Source organism: Anas platyrhynchos, chromosome 1 (assembly GCF_047663525.1).
Source record: "Anas platyrhynchos isolate ZD024472 breed Pekin duck chromosome 1, IASCAAS_PekinDuck_T2T, whole genome shotgun sequence".
Classification (NCBI taxonomy): domain Eukaryota; kingdom Metazoa; phylum Chordata; class Aves; order Anseriformes; family Anatidae; genus Anas; species Anas platyrhynchos.
The window spans coordinates 13,232,819-13,248,777 of NC_092587.1; the positions used below are offsets into that span (position 1 = coordinate 13,232,819).

At 42.2% G+C, this 15,959-nt stretch overlaps 1 protein-coding gene and 1 long non-coding RNA gene across 5 annotated transcripts in view; one reads left to right on the forward strand and one right to left on the reverse strand.

The window, feature by feature from the left end:
• The window catches only part of NAPEPLD (N-acyl phosphatidylethanolamine phospholipase D), a 21,094-nt gene extending 20,792 nt beyond the window's left edge, over positions 1 to 302 (reverse strand). Inside the window, exon 1 of one of the 2 annotated variants that reach the window (XM_027459507.3) lies at positions 50 to 302. In XM_027459507.3, the coding sequence (XP_027315308.3) occupies positions 50 to 258 (209 nt within the window). In that variant the 5' untranslated portion in view covers positions 259 to 302. The remainder of the gene's footprint in view (positions 1 to 49) is intronic. The other variant, XM_072031067.1, reaches the window with a different exon arrangement.
• Positions 263 to 10,411, forward strand: LOC110351667 (uncharacterized). 3 transcript variants are annotated; one of them, XR_011805831.1, is made up of 3 exons: positions 350 to 799; positions 1,367 to 2,206; positions 8,715 to 10,411. It is a non-coding gene; the product is annotated as an uncharacterized lncRNA (long non-coding RNA). The 3 variants fall into 3 exon arrangements; XR_002399364.4 differs by having other exon boundaries at positions 362 to 1,974; positions 2,116 to 2,206; XR_002399363.4 differs by having other exon boundaries at positions 263 to 2,206.
• Positions 10,412 to 15,959: the final 5,548 nt, after the last annotated feature.

The window sequence follows — 15,959 nt, forward strand, 5'->3', positions numbered from 1 at the left end:
ACCACAGGAGTCCCGGCTCCCCCCCTGCCCTCAGGAGCGCGGCGCTCACCTCCCGTGCTGCTGCCCCTGAAGAGCCCCGTCCTCCTCCTCCTTCTCCTCCATGGTGCCGCTCCACCCCCTCGGCGGCGGCTCCGCGACTCTCCAAGAGGAGGAGGAGGAGGAGGAGAAGGGCTGCGGCTTCCCACCTGACCAGCACGCCGCCCAGGGCAGCGCGCCGAGCTGCAGGCAGCCGCTCCGCAGCGCCCGGCTCCTCGCCATGGCCCGGGCCGCTCCCCGCGGCGCTCACAAAATGGCGGCGGGGGGGGACCGGGGCTGAGGGGGGTCGGCATGGCCGGGCAGGGGCAAGGGGTGGTCGGGCACTGCTGTCCTGCGGTCCCGTTAGGGGTGTGAGCGTGCTCTTAACCACCTGGTGCTGCGCTGAAAAGTTTCCTGAACTGGGTTTTGTGAAGAGCTAGGAGGAATGACACTGCTGCTGGAGGGAAGCAACCCTCGCTAGGTCATGTACCGCCAGAGCAAAGCCACCCAGGCAGCCTGCCTTACTCTCACAGAGCAGTTCTCAGGCCCCTGCATTGCCCTCGTTCTTTCCTTCACTGTTAGGAAGTTCAAACTCATGCCAGAGCTTCTTTGCACAGGGGATTAAGACTGTTTCCTCACCCCTGCCTACACCTGTGAACAGCTCACACCTGATTCCAGCTGGGGACTGAGGGATTTTGAGGAACCCAGTCCAGAGCAGTGAGGGTCTCAGAGAAATAAATGCCTAATTTTAAAATCTCTCCTTATCTTCTTGAGCACGTGGAAGGTAAATGGAAGATGAAGGATAAAGCTATGAGTGTGTGTTATAAAGAAGTGGTATACAGCAGCAATATGAACTCAAGGCCTCTCTGGAGTTTAGATAATACCTTTATACGTGTGTTACCTTGAATCACAGGAATTGGCGGTGAGATTGTCAGGAAATCTTATGCAAGGATAGATACTGAGGTCTAAAGGCCCTGGAAGGTGCGAAACAGGAGCCTTACTTTTCTTGTCATTAATAGGTCATTCTCTTAATGTCTGTGTGGTAGAGGGAGGATAATACTACCAAGTTAGAGGAAAAGAGGAAAACAAGTATGTAGTGGTTACCTATGGTCAAGCAGATTTGCTTCCTTTAGCAGTGGAAAAATCCCAATTCATTTCTTCTGTATCTTCTCACCTGACTGTTCCTGATGGTTTCACCTACCAGTATGCCTAACACTAAGTAGGCTTTGTAGTAGTTATGAGCTGTAGACATACTACATTAAACAGAAAGCTATGTGTATTTAAGTTATTTGTACTGTTGCTTTATAGAATCTAAGGCAGACTAAATGAGTTGGATGATAATCCTCCATAGGTCGGATCCAATGCTCTCCATAGGTCGGATCAATCCCCATTAACAGGAACAATTAGTGCCTACACATAGAAACTTGAGTAAGTCACCAGGTGAGTGCCTTCAGACTGGTAGTAACTAATTGCCAACAGCAGCGGATTTAGGATGCTTATTCTGCAGGTCAGCTGTGTATCTCCCTGTAGGCAGAGTTGCCTGCACATGTCATTTGGAAGTAGTTTATAAGCCACCAGTGCTACATAAGCCACACTTAAGGAGGCTTTGTTTTAGTAAATGCATTTTGTCTGTACTACAAATACAGCTGTCAGCATTTGGGGGCTGTAAGTAAAAACAACCAGTGTATGTGTACCATGCAGTTTTTAATTTGAAAGGGAAATATCTTTTTTTTATTTTCTGATATAATGACTGGTGCAGAATTATATGGTTGTTAAATAATTTCTGAAAGCTAGAAGTCTATATCCTGTATGAATTACCTACTCTGCCACACCAGTCTGCACAACATGAGAAAATTCAAGTTCAGAGGTATTCCTCAGAAGACCTAGAGTTTTCAATTAGTTTCCTGTTTCAGTATTCCCATGAGCCAACTAAGATCTCAGTCTGGTCCTGCTGCTTTGGTAGGTTTTGATCTTTCACTGTCTCATGTGTGTACACACACACTTAAATGGAGGAAAAGTCCCAATGGGATGTTTATGCGCAAAATGTTGTGTAAACCCAAACCCAGAACAGATCTCTGTCTGACTTGTAACATACCACAGACATGCTAATATGCTTAAAGGACTGACGCTGCAGAAGTTGGAGGCCTTAAGTAACTAACAGATGGGAAGGTTCCATCCATCTGTGAATGAGGTAAGAATTTTTATTTGACACCTAGTCTGAAGGAACTTTCATAATTTTATTTTCTTGAGTGACATGCATTCCTGGTAATTTTACTGCTCGGACTGGCTCTATATATGTCCCCTATATGTGAAAATTAAAAAGGTTTGGAAGCCTCTTTGTACTGCAGAGAGGCACAGATAGTGAGTAATATCAATCAAACATTATTCTTGGGTTAGTGCATTTTATCTTCTCACAGGCAAATTCAACAGCTGAAACAGAATCCATTTTTATTGAGGAAGTTTTTAGGGAATATAATTTCTTTAGCTGTTTGGAAGGAGATATTCCTTAACATAGCTTAATCAGCTTAATGCAACAACCTGTATCTTAATTAGAATCACACAGTCGGTATTTCATGAATTGTATCTGCAGTGGTGTATTTGCCTTGGAGATAATGTGTGCATTAATCGTGAGCAAGACAGCTCAACTAACTTGATTATAAAGCTTCTCTTGATTAGGTGTTTGACCTATACAACAGAAGTTTATCAATATTTTGTTTAGATCTCAAAAGTGTAGAATTAATATTTTATTCATAGAGTGCAATTTAGTTAGTTGACATAAGCTGTGTCAGAGTAAGATACTTTCTTGGGCAGTAACTGAAGCACAATCTGAAGTAGGAAAAAAAACCTAAAATTCTAATAGTTAAATATTTTTATAGCTTTACACCTGATCTGTCTTAGCTTAATTGTGAAAATCCTCCAAGATGATAAAATAAAAAATGTTCTGTCATCTCTTGCTCAACCTTAGAATACCAAGTCATCAAACCCCTTCAGACTTAGGCTTGCTATGCAATGTTTACCCTTACTGTGTGGATGTAGTTTATAGCAGCAAAAAAAGCACACTTGCTGGAACACTCTGTGCTGGGTCTCTGAGTGAAATAAACAAACCAAGAGAAGACATTTTTCACCACCCAGATAGTGCCTATACTAACGTTTTTATTGCATAGAAATGTTACACCAAAATAAAATCTGCTTGGTAGTGAAAGCCTCTGTAAAATTGGCCCATACTGGGACAGAATCAAAAATCTAACCTAGCCCTTCTAATTGTAGTGTGGAAAGGAAACCATTCTTATGGTATCCACACTGTTTAGAAGTCAAAGAAAAGTTATTTGGCATCTGTTGCAGGCAGAGGCAAGCAGATTTTCAAAACATGTTGGATGCCAAATTCCCCTGTGAAAGAGGGTTGAAAAATAGGCTAATATTCTCACTGGACTTCAAGATGCATTACTGTTTTAGAAAGTCATTCTAACTGCACACTACTCCCCATGCATCAGAAACCCCATGGCTGAAGCACGGTCCAGTAACTAGAAAGAAAAATGGCTCAAGACTCATCAGTGCACACGGGTTTGACAGAAGAGCCTATTTAAGTTTAAATTACAGCTTTAAATTGCCATAGATATAAAACTGATGTAGAATCAATATCTAGTTCTTAATGAAGTAACTGTAAAGGGCACATTTACCACTACAAATCCAAACTTCTTGCATGATAAAGAGTTTGACAGTCTTTGGGACTACAGAGGAGGAACTTAGTGAACTCCAGTAGAAAACAATAATAATAATAATAATAACACTGCATCTAAACATTGTGTGAAATTCTGTCTAATGACAAGCAGGTATCTCTAACTTCTACTTAGGGGACATAACTGGGAGAAGACAACAGCCAGAGCCATTTAGGCTGTGTCTGTACTAGTAACGGGCCAGGAGCATTCTCCAGCCCTGAAGCCAAATCGTACAATACATGCATTTTCATACTGGTAATCTTTCCTAGCCCTGGAGAGCAGGTGGCTTTATCAGAATTGCTGCTGAAAGTGTTCCCTGGCCCATACTAATCCCTGAGCCATGCTTGGGCACTATCTGGGAGAATAGCCAGATTAGCTGAAAGGAGCCAAAACACAGGTTGTTAAGCCTTGGTAGTGATTCAATAATTACTAGTGATAATGTAGTGGTGTTCAAGGTCCACGCCCTCGTTTTACTGGAACACATCTCACCTTAGACAATGCTTCCTTTTGCAATTTAACCATGTATCTCAGGGGAGCGATGTGACTGCTGCTAGAGGGAAGCAACCTTCACCGGGTCAGGTACCGCTGGAGCAAAGCCACCCAGGCAGCCTGCCTTACTCTCACGGAGCAGTTCTCAGGCCCCTGCATTGCCCTCGTTCTTTCCTTCACTGTTAGGAAGTTCAAACTCATGCCAGAGCTTCTTTGCACAGGGGATTAAGACTGTTTCCTCACCCCTGCCTACACCTGTGAACAGCTCACACCTGATTCCAGCTGGGGACTGAGGGATTTTGAGGAACCCAGTCCAGAGCAGTGAGGGTCTCAGAGAAATAAATGCCTAATTTTAAAATCTCTCCTTATCTTCTTGAGCACGTGGAAGGTAAATGGAAGATGAAGGATAAAGCTATGAGTGTGTGTTATAAAGAAGTGGTATACAGCAGCAATATGAACTCAAGGCCTCTCTGGAGTTTAGATAATACCTTTATACGTGTGTTACCTTGAATCACAGGAATTGGCGGTGAGATTGTCAGGAAATCTTATGCAAGGATAGATACTGAGGTCTAAAGGCCCTGGAAGGTGAGAAACAGGATCCTTACTTTTCTTGTCATTAATAGGTCATTCTCTTAACCTCTGTAAGGTAGAGGGAGGATAATGCCACCAAGATATCTTGTTCTGAAGGAGGAAAACAAGGAAGTAATGGTCAAGCAGATTTGCTGCCTTTAGCAGTGGAAAAATCCCAGTTCATTTCTTCTGTATCTTCTCACCTGACTTTTCCTGATGGTTTCACCTCCTCCAAGGCCTCCTTCGCGTTAGACGTACTAGCAGTAGTTATGACTGTGGTGGTTTTACTCAGGTGGGCAGCCGAGCTCCACCACAGCCGCTCTCTCACTCCCCTCCTCAAAGAGGAATGGGGAGAAAATATGTGAAAGGGGCTCAAGGATTGAGATAAGGACGAGAAAATCACGCAATAATTAGTGTAACGGGCAAACCAGACTCAGCATAAGAAGACAGATAGTAAGATTTATTGCTCATTACTAACAAGCTAGAGAAGTGAGAAACAAAGGAAAGAAACCAAAAGCACCTCCCCCCCATCCACCCTCTTCCACCTCCTTCCCCCGAGCGGCGCAGGGGAACGGGGGAATGGGGGTTATGGTCAGTCTACAGCACTTCTTCTCTGCCGCTCCTTCTCGGTCACTCTCGTCCCCTGTGCTGTGGGGTCCCACCCACAGGATGCAGTCCTTGACGAACTGATCCGGCGTGGGCTTCCCACAGGCAGCAGCTCTTCCAGAACTGCTCCAGATATGGGTCCGTACCACGGGGTCCATCCCTCAGGAGAAAACTGCTCCAACCTGGCTCCCCTACGGGCAGCAGCTCCTGCCAGATCACCTGCTCCTGCGTGGGCTCCTCTCCACGGGCTACAGGTCCGGCCCAGAATCTGCTCCGGCAGGGGTCTTCCACAGGCGGCAGCCTCCATCGGTGCAGGGCCACCTGCTCCACCGTGGTCTCCTCCACGGGCTGCAGCGTGGAACCCTGCTCCACCGTGGTACTCCATGGGCTGCAGGGGGACATCCTGCTTCACCATGGTCCTCACCACAGGCCGCAGGGGACTTCTGCTCCGGCGCCTGGAGCACCTCTCCCCCTCCTTCTACACTGACCTTGGCACCTGCAAGGCTGTTTCTCACTCCCTTGACTCTCCCGGCTGCTGTGTGGCGCAGCATTTTTTCCCTGTCTTAAATATGCTCTCACAGAGGCGCAAAACAACATCGCTTATTGGCTCAGATCTGGAAAACAATGGGGCCCTTCCCAAACATGGGGCGGCTTCTAGATCTTTCTCACAGAAACCACCCTATGGCCCCCTGCTACCAAAACCTTGCCATGTAAACCCACTACAATGACCTGCAGTCATACTTTAATAAACACAAATCTGTATGAATTGAAGTTTTGCCCTCTTTGACCAGAACATATCTGGCCTTAGACAACACCTGATTTTGCAACTGAACCATGTATCCCAGGGGAAATTAAAACAAGTTACATTTGTTTCCAAAATCAGTGAAGCTTGGCAACCTCATTGTGAACACACATTACCATGAGATGATGCTGTTACACTCAGTACCTCGTAATGAATTGTAATATTGCATCACGTTTTGCAGAAATACTATGATTAAAATTTATTTAGGAAATTCAATTACAGGGTCTAAAAGGCCCGATCAGATTCAGTTTCCTCTGTGAGGGGCACTCGGCAGAAAGAGCAATCCTTGTCCTTTTGTGATTGAATTTTAAACTGGGTCAAGATGCAGTAACAAGTTTAATAAACAGGCAGAAAGGATTCAGCATGTACCAGGGAGGGAAATGAAAAGAACAATAAGAATATATAGGGTAGCTCCTAACATGGTTAAGTTAGGAGCATGAATTAGAAATTGTAAAGCATTGTGCTGTTTTCACAGTAGGCAAGATGATGACAAACTGATTTGTGTCTACACGCACTACTGAAAGGGGTCCCTGTAATATTCATTTTAGACTCACACTATAATGGATTGAGCCTGCAAGTGTCTTTTATTTAAGGGAATATTTCTTACATATAGTGCCATGGCTTGAATGTGAATGTTGGCAGTTGCTAAACTCATAACCATACCCTCTAGTTTCATTCCTTAAGTGACCAGATCACTGTCTGTACATATAATGAACCTTATGTTGCACTTATGTCTTCACAGGTCCTTCCTTTCCTTCTTCTCTCCATGTGGCTGTAAGAAATATTTGCCCCTAAGTCTGTGCTTTGTTCACCAGAGGGCAAGTGGGTTAATATGAGGTAGATATTTGTCATCTGACAACCCTCATCAGCAGAGGAGCAAAGGGTCCGGGTCCTTAAGATGGTCTGGCTGCCTTTATGGCTCTGAACGTGGGAGAAAAATCCATCCTGCTTGGTTAGCATATGGCCAGCCTGCAAATTAGGAGGGCTAGCTGCACAGGAAGAGCTACAAAGCACTTGGAGAGGGACAAGATAAGGTGTGTAGAAAGGGAAGGAGGCATGGTATAAGAATGTGGAAGAATATACTCTTACATACTTCATGGTGGAAATACACTGGAAGGGGTGTTCCAGGCTGCATACATCTGCAGAAGGAATATCTAGACTGCCTGAAGAGGATGCTAAAAGGGTGCATAGGTTGGGTTTTCAGCAGCAGCATCCTAAATAGATTGCTCTCCTAGTGATTTCGGGGTTGCACCAAGACAGTGAAGAGCTGATCTTGGGAGTGTGACCAGTCAGTTCATCTCTTTATTCTACGTGATTTACAAGAGCTGCCTATAAAGCTACAGAGCATTAAAACTCTTCTTTCTCGTGTCTGAACCTAACACCTTTCAAGCCTTACAGACAGGCTATGTTGGAGGCTTGTAGACATTTATTTTCTACTAGTGACATATTTCTAGGAGCCTGGGATTGGAGCGACTTTGAAATCATTGTCTGTCTTGTTTTTGAGTACAGAGCTGGTGTAATGCCTCTGACAACAATGCAGAATAAAACCAGTGATGGTCATGGAAGAGCTGGAGCCCCCCTTACAGACTTTTACAGCACTTACAGAAAGACAACAGAAACATGGAGTTGCGCAGAAGCAGGCTCTTTCAGAAAGAATGAAACTTGGGAAGCTGGGTTTTCTGTTTGATTTTAGACTTTGTTCTGTAGTTTCAGCCTCCCAATGCAATAACCTGAGCCCACCTCTCCCTGTTCTGCTTGGGCAAGAGACAGCGGAGCTGTGGCTAATCCAGTTAGCCGTATGCACAAGCTGGCTGGCCAGCACATGTGCCCACTGTCATCTGGCTCATGCTAAGCACAATACACTGCTGTTTTCCACCTACTTTTTCCATACTCAGGGATTAGTTTGTGTCTCGTTCCACTGTCCAGCTACCGACATTGGAGAAAATAATAGGAATTTAAATAGCTGTGGCTGTATTAGACCTACTTTTGAGGTGCCCTGTTGCATGTTTTGAAGCCTTGGTCACTTGACTGAGCAGAACAGATGCCTTTGGATCGTTGTTTAGATCCCATCAAACACAAATTTTTTAATGCTTGCATTCTGTGAAAACCAGGCTGCATGGAAAAAGACAGATATGAAGAAATCCCAGGTTTCTTCACAGTAAGAATTGGAATGTAGCTGAGCTGTCTGCCTTTACTAGGAGACAAGGGAATGCTCTGATTTCCTAATCCACAGAAAGCCCTTCAAATTGCTGTCCTTTCGAGGATTAAAATCAGCTAATGCTGGCAGTAGTGTAACTGAGAACTTCTGTGTAATTCAGAATAAGTTAGTTTTTAAATAACAATGAAAAAAATAAAAAACAAGAAAAAATAATGACTTTTTAGGTTTGGTAAGTTTAATGTAGGCGAAACAGTCATGAATTAGAAAGAAGGTGTGTAACAGTGAGAAAAGTCAAAGCTTCCTTGAGATTGCTTGTGAAGGACCATCCTTTTTCTTGCCTGTCCAAACTGTTTTGCAGCTTTATTATAGATGCATCATAGAAATAAGGATTAGAAGAGGCTTCAAGAAATCCTGTACCAAACCACTACGTTCAGCGAGGCTCTTTCGGATAACTGGAGCGTTATAATTGTCAGCACCCCACACGGGCATGCTGTGTGCTACAGGAAGATGCTTTCAGCTGCTGCTATGGCACTGATGGAAGCTGCTGGGCTCCCAAGGCTGATCCCAGTACCGACACCTCCCTACTGAAATGAGGCTGAATCCTCATCTTCACGTCTTCATCCACAGCTCCCGTGGGGAGAGGGAAAGGAAACTGCATTGATTTTAACAGCTGGCTTTGAACAGAGGAGAGGGTTATAAATAAATGTAAATGAAGAATGAGGGCATGCGACTAGAGCCAGGAAGGTCGTGTTTCGGTGTGCCAACAGATGAGCAATGCTGAGTGGCATTTGAGAAAATGTCACTCTGAATGTGTAGACACGATGATGATGTCAAAAGCAGCTCCTTTGAATTGGGATTCGGGAGGATCCTCTATTTAAATCCTGTCTGAGCTACTGACAGGCTGCATGACCTTCCAGAGCTCCGTGGGTCAAATGGGTCCTCGCTGCAACTAAATAGACTACAAAGGATTTATTCTGGGACTGAACTTGATTTCTCAGACATCAGTCAACACAGCTGGTTCACTGGGTGGCAGAAAGAAAAAACCCATAGATGTCACTGGAAAACACGCATCTGAATGGAACCTTTTAGTGCTTGCAAAACTAGAACAGAACCACACAATTGTTTCCTAAAATGCATAAATAATTGTTGATGGTGCTTTATTGGCAATAAACTCTGTGAAGGTAACTTAAGGCTTTTTTCCCAAGGTAATTAGTAGTGTCATTTTCTTTTCCAAAAGGGTTGTGATTATTCTGTATGTTGCTTATAACTTTAAAGATGATTGATGCTTCTTTACATATTCTGGCATAATTTTTTTTCTTTAAAAAAAATCACAATTGACTTAGGAATACAGCACAGGGCTGCACAAAGGTAAGCTTCTTCCATTGAAAATACTTTTGGAATCAGATTAAAAAATAATGGTGGTAATTAATGAAAGAATTTTTATTAAAAATAGTTAAACCACATAAGCAGAGGATAAAACTATCTGTAAAATGGAAGCAAAGATTGCTTCTAAATTGGAAGCTTTCTGCTTCTTCACATGGAAGCTTTTAGAAACCACAAATTTATGGATTTGGGGGTAGAAATATCAAGTGATTTGCTTCTTTGTGGAAAATGGAGTGAGGGAGTGGTGTTCTCTTACTGATGTTTAACTCCACTATTTATGTTTAATCATAAAAGTAGTGGAAATTTCAAGTGCTATTCCCCCTAGTTTCACCAAGCTGGGTTCTGGTCGTGTTTTCAAGGCTTGCTGAAAGGAAACTAAATGCTAATGTCAGAGCACCTGTGTCACTGGGAGAACTTGGGGAGTTTAGAGTGTGTAAACTGACAGAGACAATAGTGGTTTACAGGGCAACAGTAAGAGATGTTTCCAACAAAGGAAAAAAATACATAAAGGGTTCTTGTCCCTGCCATTCCTGTCATCTAAGCAAAATGAGTAGTTATAAACAAAGTTTTTGTTTGTTTGTTTGTTTAATCCCAACTGCTCCTGTGATTTAAGTTAGGTATTTACAAAACATAAAATCAAATGACCTCAATAAATATAACTTTCCAGCTCCATGTACATTTCACTGCTCTTCCACCAGAAATGTCCTAGTTCTAGATAAAGCAATACTGAGATTTAACAGGTAGGAGAAAATAAATGTTTAACTTAGAAAAAACGTGGAGAGGTGACACTGGTACATTTTTTTACTTCTTTTTCAGGCCAATTAAATAGTGGGGACAATGGAGTTACAGACTCCAGACATGATTTCATGATTTTAAAAAAGATTCAAAGGGTTTTCCAGTTCATCCTCTTGCTTCAGAGCAGAATCAACTCTATCTAATCAGCTCCTGGCAGATATTTGTTTAACCTGACCTTGAAAATTTGCAGTGATGATGATTCTTCAAACCTCCCCTCAGCAAGCTGCCGCATAACATTCCTTTCAGTTCAAAAGCATTTTGTAAAAAAAACAACCTAAGTCTTCAAGCAGCAATTTAAGGCTGTCACTTCTTGCTGGATCTGTAGGCATGAAGAACAGTTTATATCTCCTTTGCAACTAGTTTATGTGTATGAGAACTGCTATCATATCTTCCCTCAGTCATTTACTGCTAGACTAAACAAATGAATTCTTCCAATCTTACCTCATGGGTCCCATTTTGTATAGCTCTGAAAATTACATGGCTCAATTACATGGCTCTACCCTGGCTTGTTATTGGTCTTTCTTTGAGTGAGGTGCCCTAAAGTGCACGTTGTACTCCAGCCAAGGTCTTATCAGCACTGATTAAAACTTCATGTGTCTTTTATACTAGCTGTTTCCACACCCCATTGTGATGGCTGCAATAGTACCTGATGTCACACAAAGCTGTGACAGTGCTGGATTTTCAGTTTATGGTGCAGTGCCACACCTAGACACTTATCTGAGGGGCATACTGCCTGCCAGTAACACTTCGTTATCTTACTTCATCATCTTTCTCTGCAGCTAATTATTCTTAAAAACAATATCTCACATCCTTCCATTGTGAGCAGCTTCCTATTCCTTCCAGACCATTTCTCTGGTTTGTTACTTTTTTTTTTTTTCTTTGATTTTCCTGATCCTAGGCTTCACAGTTCCTGCAATTTCTGTTCAAGGGTCATTAAAATTTAGTGAATATCCTTTCTGCTTTGTAACCAAAGCCCCAAATTCAAACACTGAACAGTGCCAGGCACAGGCCAGGCTTTTTCAGAGCCCTGTTTGCCAGGTTCTCCCAGCTGCCAGAGGGTGCTGGGTGATGCCTTTTTCAGGACCGTCTGCCACCCACCTTACAACACAATCACCTTACAGCAACTTGGGCTGGAGCAGCAGCAGCAGCAAGACAAGAACACAAGATTCTGAATAAGCTGAAACTCTTTGCAATGCTTTGACTTCCCTCCCCTATGTAACTGGCAGGGGACCAATATTTGGTTGCCTTCAGGACAAGTACCTTTGTTATATGACTAAAATCCTGCTACCCCCCAAAAGTGGCAGGGCACATGTTCACCCTACGATGTGCACAGAATCACATATATATAATCACAGATAAAATAATGGTCAAGGTTGGCAGGGACCTCTGAAGATCACCCAGTCCAACCCCGCTGCCGAGCAGGATCACCTAGAGCAAATTGCACAGGATGGCATCCAGGCAGCTTTTGATTATCTCCAGAGAAGGAGACTCCACAATCTCCCTGGGGAACCTGTCCCAGTGCTCTGTCACCCTCACAGTGAAGAAGTGTACCCTCATACTCAGCTGGAACCTTCTGTGCTTCAGTTTGTGCCCATTGCCTCTCGTCCTTTCACTAGGCACAACTGAAAAGAGGCTGGTTCCATTTTCTTGACACCCTGCTTTTTTGGTTTCTCCTTTCTTCCCATTTGTCTGTTTGGTCATTTTCTTTCGTACTACACTGAAACACTCCTTAGAGATGGAATGAAGCAGATATTTCAGAGAACTAGTAGAGAATGGTTAAGTGAGTTACATCAGGCTGACACAATTTAGAGCATTTACATGTAATTTTTTTCTCATCTTTACCTGTTCTTTCCATTTCCTACCTGCCAGTCTCATTCCCCTCTTCTCTAACTTCCAGACCAAAGCAATGTGTAACACACAAGCATTTACTGAAGTCAAAGCAAGGAAGTAAATAAAGGTGTAAAAAACCAACCAAACAAAAAAGTAAAAGAAATTACAATAAGTAATAAGAGAGATGATTGTGGACGAGGGTTTCAGTCAAAGATTTAGTTGAACCAGTGGTAGAGATGAAGACTGGCATTTTTCATATGCACATTAGAAGAGGATAAAAAGATGATATGGGCTTCACACTAAGAAATGAATCACCATCTTAGACATGATTCACTGTAGTTTTTCATGATGCTTCCTATATCTTAAACAGATATTTTGACCTGGATATTTTGGCCTGGAATGCTAAAACACCCATATAAGGGGCAACACAGAATGATCAGTACCTTCCGCATAGTCCTTAAGGAAAGAAACAGCTGAGCCTCAAATATAAACTGTGCTGAGGACCATGCCATGCCAATGGTCCTCTGCCTTTTACAGGACAATAATTCATTCTCTGCTGGCAGATTCAGGTCTCTGGGACTTCACAACATGATGACAGAATCATAATGGCATTTCTTCCGGAATTATATCTTCTGTTTTGCATAAATTAGATTTGTTAATGGAGGGATGAAACAGAGAATTCCTTTTGTCTGCAATGACCGTGGAAGAATGGCTACACAAAGCTATGTCTCACCTAACCAAAGGCAGGGAAAATAAATCCAAACCCAACATTTTCCCTGGATTAAAATGCCTTGTTAGTGTATATAGTCTGACTTGGAGTAACTAGGAGTCTGTGGTAGGATGTACTGGATGAAAATCTGTGACTGTATTGATACATAATTTTGGCACAGACCTCATGGTTAGAATCGTCTTTTCTGTATTTAAATCTGTAAAAGTTTGTAATGGAAGAAGTCAGCATGGGTTTCAGATGCTGATAGGTACATGGCAGCAGGAGCCTAATAAATATGTGACACTAGCCAAAGCTGAAGTATTCTAAATTAGCTAAAAGGCAACTGCACATATTAAAACAAAATAAAATATTAAAATAAAATAAAGTGAATTTACATTACATTACATTGGGGTTTAATAGAAAGTGAATCAATAATTTGGGAACTGGGAAAGTTATGATCTACTTGTGTCAGCCACCATCTTGTGCAAGTCGTCTGCTTAAAGGCAGGTACTTTGAATTAAATTGGAGCATCTCATTGACCGTGCTGAACTTTGATTCAGGCCTTTACAATCTTTGCCTGTAGAGACCAGACAGTGAATCTTAACTATGCACATAGCTCCTGGTGCCTTGTTGCAAAGTGGGTAGATGAATTTTCCTTATTCAAATATAAATGATTTGGGGAAGATTATATGTAGGAAATGAGAGCGAGTCCATACATCTCTGAGAAATTTGTGAGGACATTATATGGATTAAATAAAAATTGAACGTAAATGCTACATACGCCTCCTTTTATTCAACCAGAGTCTGCTGAAAACCTTGAAAAATAATGAAAACAAATAGTTTCAAGAAGCTTTGGGGGAGTTTAGAGTTTCTCAATGAATTCCTTGTTATCATGCTGTATCTATAATTATACTAAAAAGTACTCCTAATGCTTAACTTGTAATTCATAAAGAAAAGATAAGATTTAAATAATTCCACTGGTAAAAAGCCAAGACCAGAAAATGCAGAATACCATTTGGAAAAAAAAAAAAAAAAAAAAAAAAAAAGAGGACAGTCAAAAGGAAAAGCTGTGAGATTTGTGCACTGTGCAGCTGGCAGCACATTTCTGAAGCTTTCTGATTTTACTTTATTTTTTATACAACAAGTATTCTGAACAAATGTTTCAGAATACAGTGAATATGTTGCATAGTACAGAAAGAAGAACCTGCATTATCAAACTAGCAGGATGACTGAAAGCCATAGTCAGAAACACATGAGATTACGGCTAATGCTTAAAATAGTGCAACCACCGTACAATGTCATCAGTGACTAAACCAGCTAGAGACCAACAGCCCAGCCTTTGGTTCTGTTGAATCTACTTAGAAGTTGTTACTTGGATTCCTGCTCCAAACCTCCTCTTGTTTGACATACTGCAGCTTAGCTGCCACGAAGACTATGCCGTGTTTGAAAATCCTTCCTAGGTAGATCTCTTAAGCCTCTCGTGTTAACCCAGTTCTTCCTTACCTACATAGTTAATTGGGATTTTTCAAAGCAAGAAACACGTTTCAGAGGCACACAGGTACTCTCATACCTCCCAGTCACCATCTCAAGTTCCAAAGGTAGAAGGAAACATGTGCTTAAGGCATGCTGGATCTTTACATGTGTATGTCAATTCAGATATGTCCTGGACACTTTAAACTTTCTGCTTGTCTACAGAATGACTCGGTAACGTGCATGCACTAAAATTCTTGCATTGCAAACCTGACAAATTTCTGAGCATATCTGGCTAAACTGCATGGCTTTTGTGAAGAAGATGGAAGGTATTCTGAAGAATCACAGTGCCCATAAAATACAGAGCAAACCTGTGCATTAGTAGATGTTTGGCAGCCTGCTCAGAGTTCCTGTTCTGCCCTGGCTGCCAAACATCTGGAAGTTACTAGAAAAATTCTAGGGAAGAAAATGACCAGCAAAAGCAGCCATCTCCCACAAGACGTGGTAGGCCTGGCACTGTGGGCTATAATAGGACTGGAGAAAGGCATCTATATGGGACAAGGGAGCATGGTAGGTAAGAGAAGCTCCAGAATGTATTTATTTTTCAGAGAATCATAAAAAAGGACAGTAAATCTGCAGTCAGTGTGCAAAAAGAACTTCAGTGACATGTACTAATAAGCTCAGTGTGATTGTTTACTTGAAATTTAAAAATTCAAATAACTTCAGTGAGTTAGCTGCTTGATTGTGTGAGCAGAAATATCCACCCAATATTATCCCACATTCCCAAACTCCTTCTGCTGGCTTCTCAGGTTATAACGCCCCCAAGTTCCTCTTTACCAGGTATCTGTCAACACTTCTAGCTTTTCTCTTGGTAACTTCTACAGCGTAGTTAATTGGTTCACTAAATAAATAAATAAATAAATGATACAGTTGCTACTCAGTCTTTAGTCACCCTAAGTAACACAGAGAATACTCAAGTGATTGTTTTATTTTTATTTTACTAATGACAAGAACTCAGTATTTAAATTTAAGTAAAGGTGCTGCAGAATTTCCAGGTCATTGCGTGTTGCTGGAGGCCCTTGCAGAATATAAGTTCAACTTGCTGTGCCCTCGAGTGAATGCATTTATAATCTGTATAACATCCTCTAAAAATTCCATAAAATATATGGATCTGATCTTTAGATGAGGGAAGCCTGGGATGCGCTACTAGCCTGAGGCTCAGGATAAGATTTGTTTTGCCCAAAGGCAGCTGCCTTGAAGTTGGGTATCTTCATCTGCTGAGCTATTCATTAGTTTCTCCACATTCGCTGGGAGAGGTAAGTGCCACCAGGAGACATTTTTGCGTAACCGTCCTAAGAGAGGTGTCCAGAATACAACGGATAACCACATTTTGGAGGTGCCTTGCTTCTGTCCACT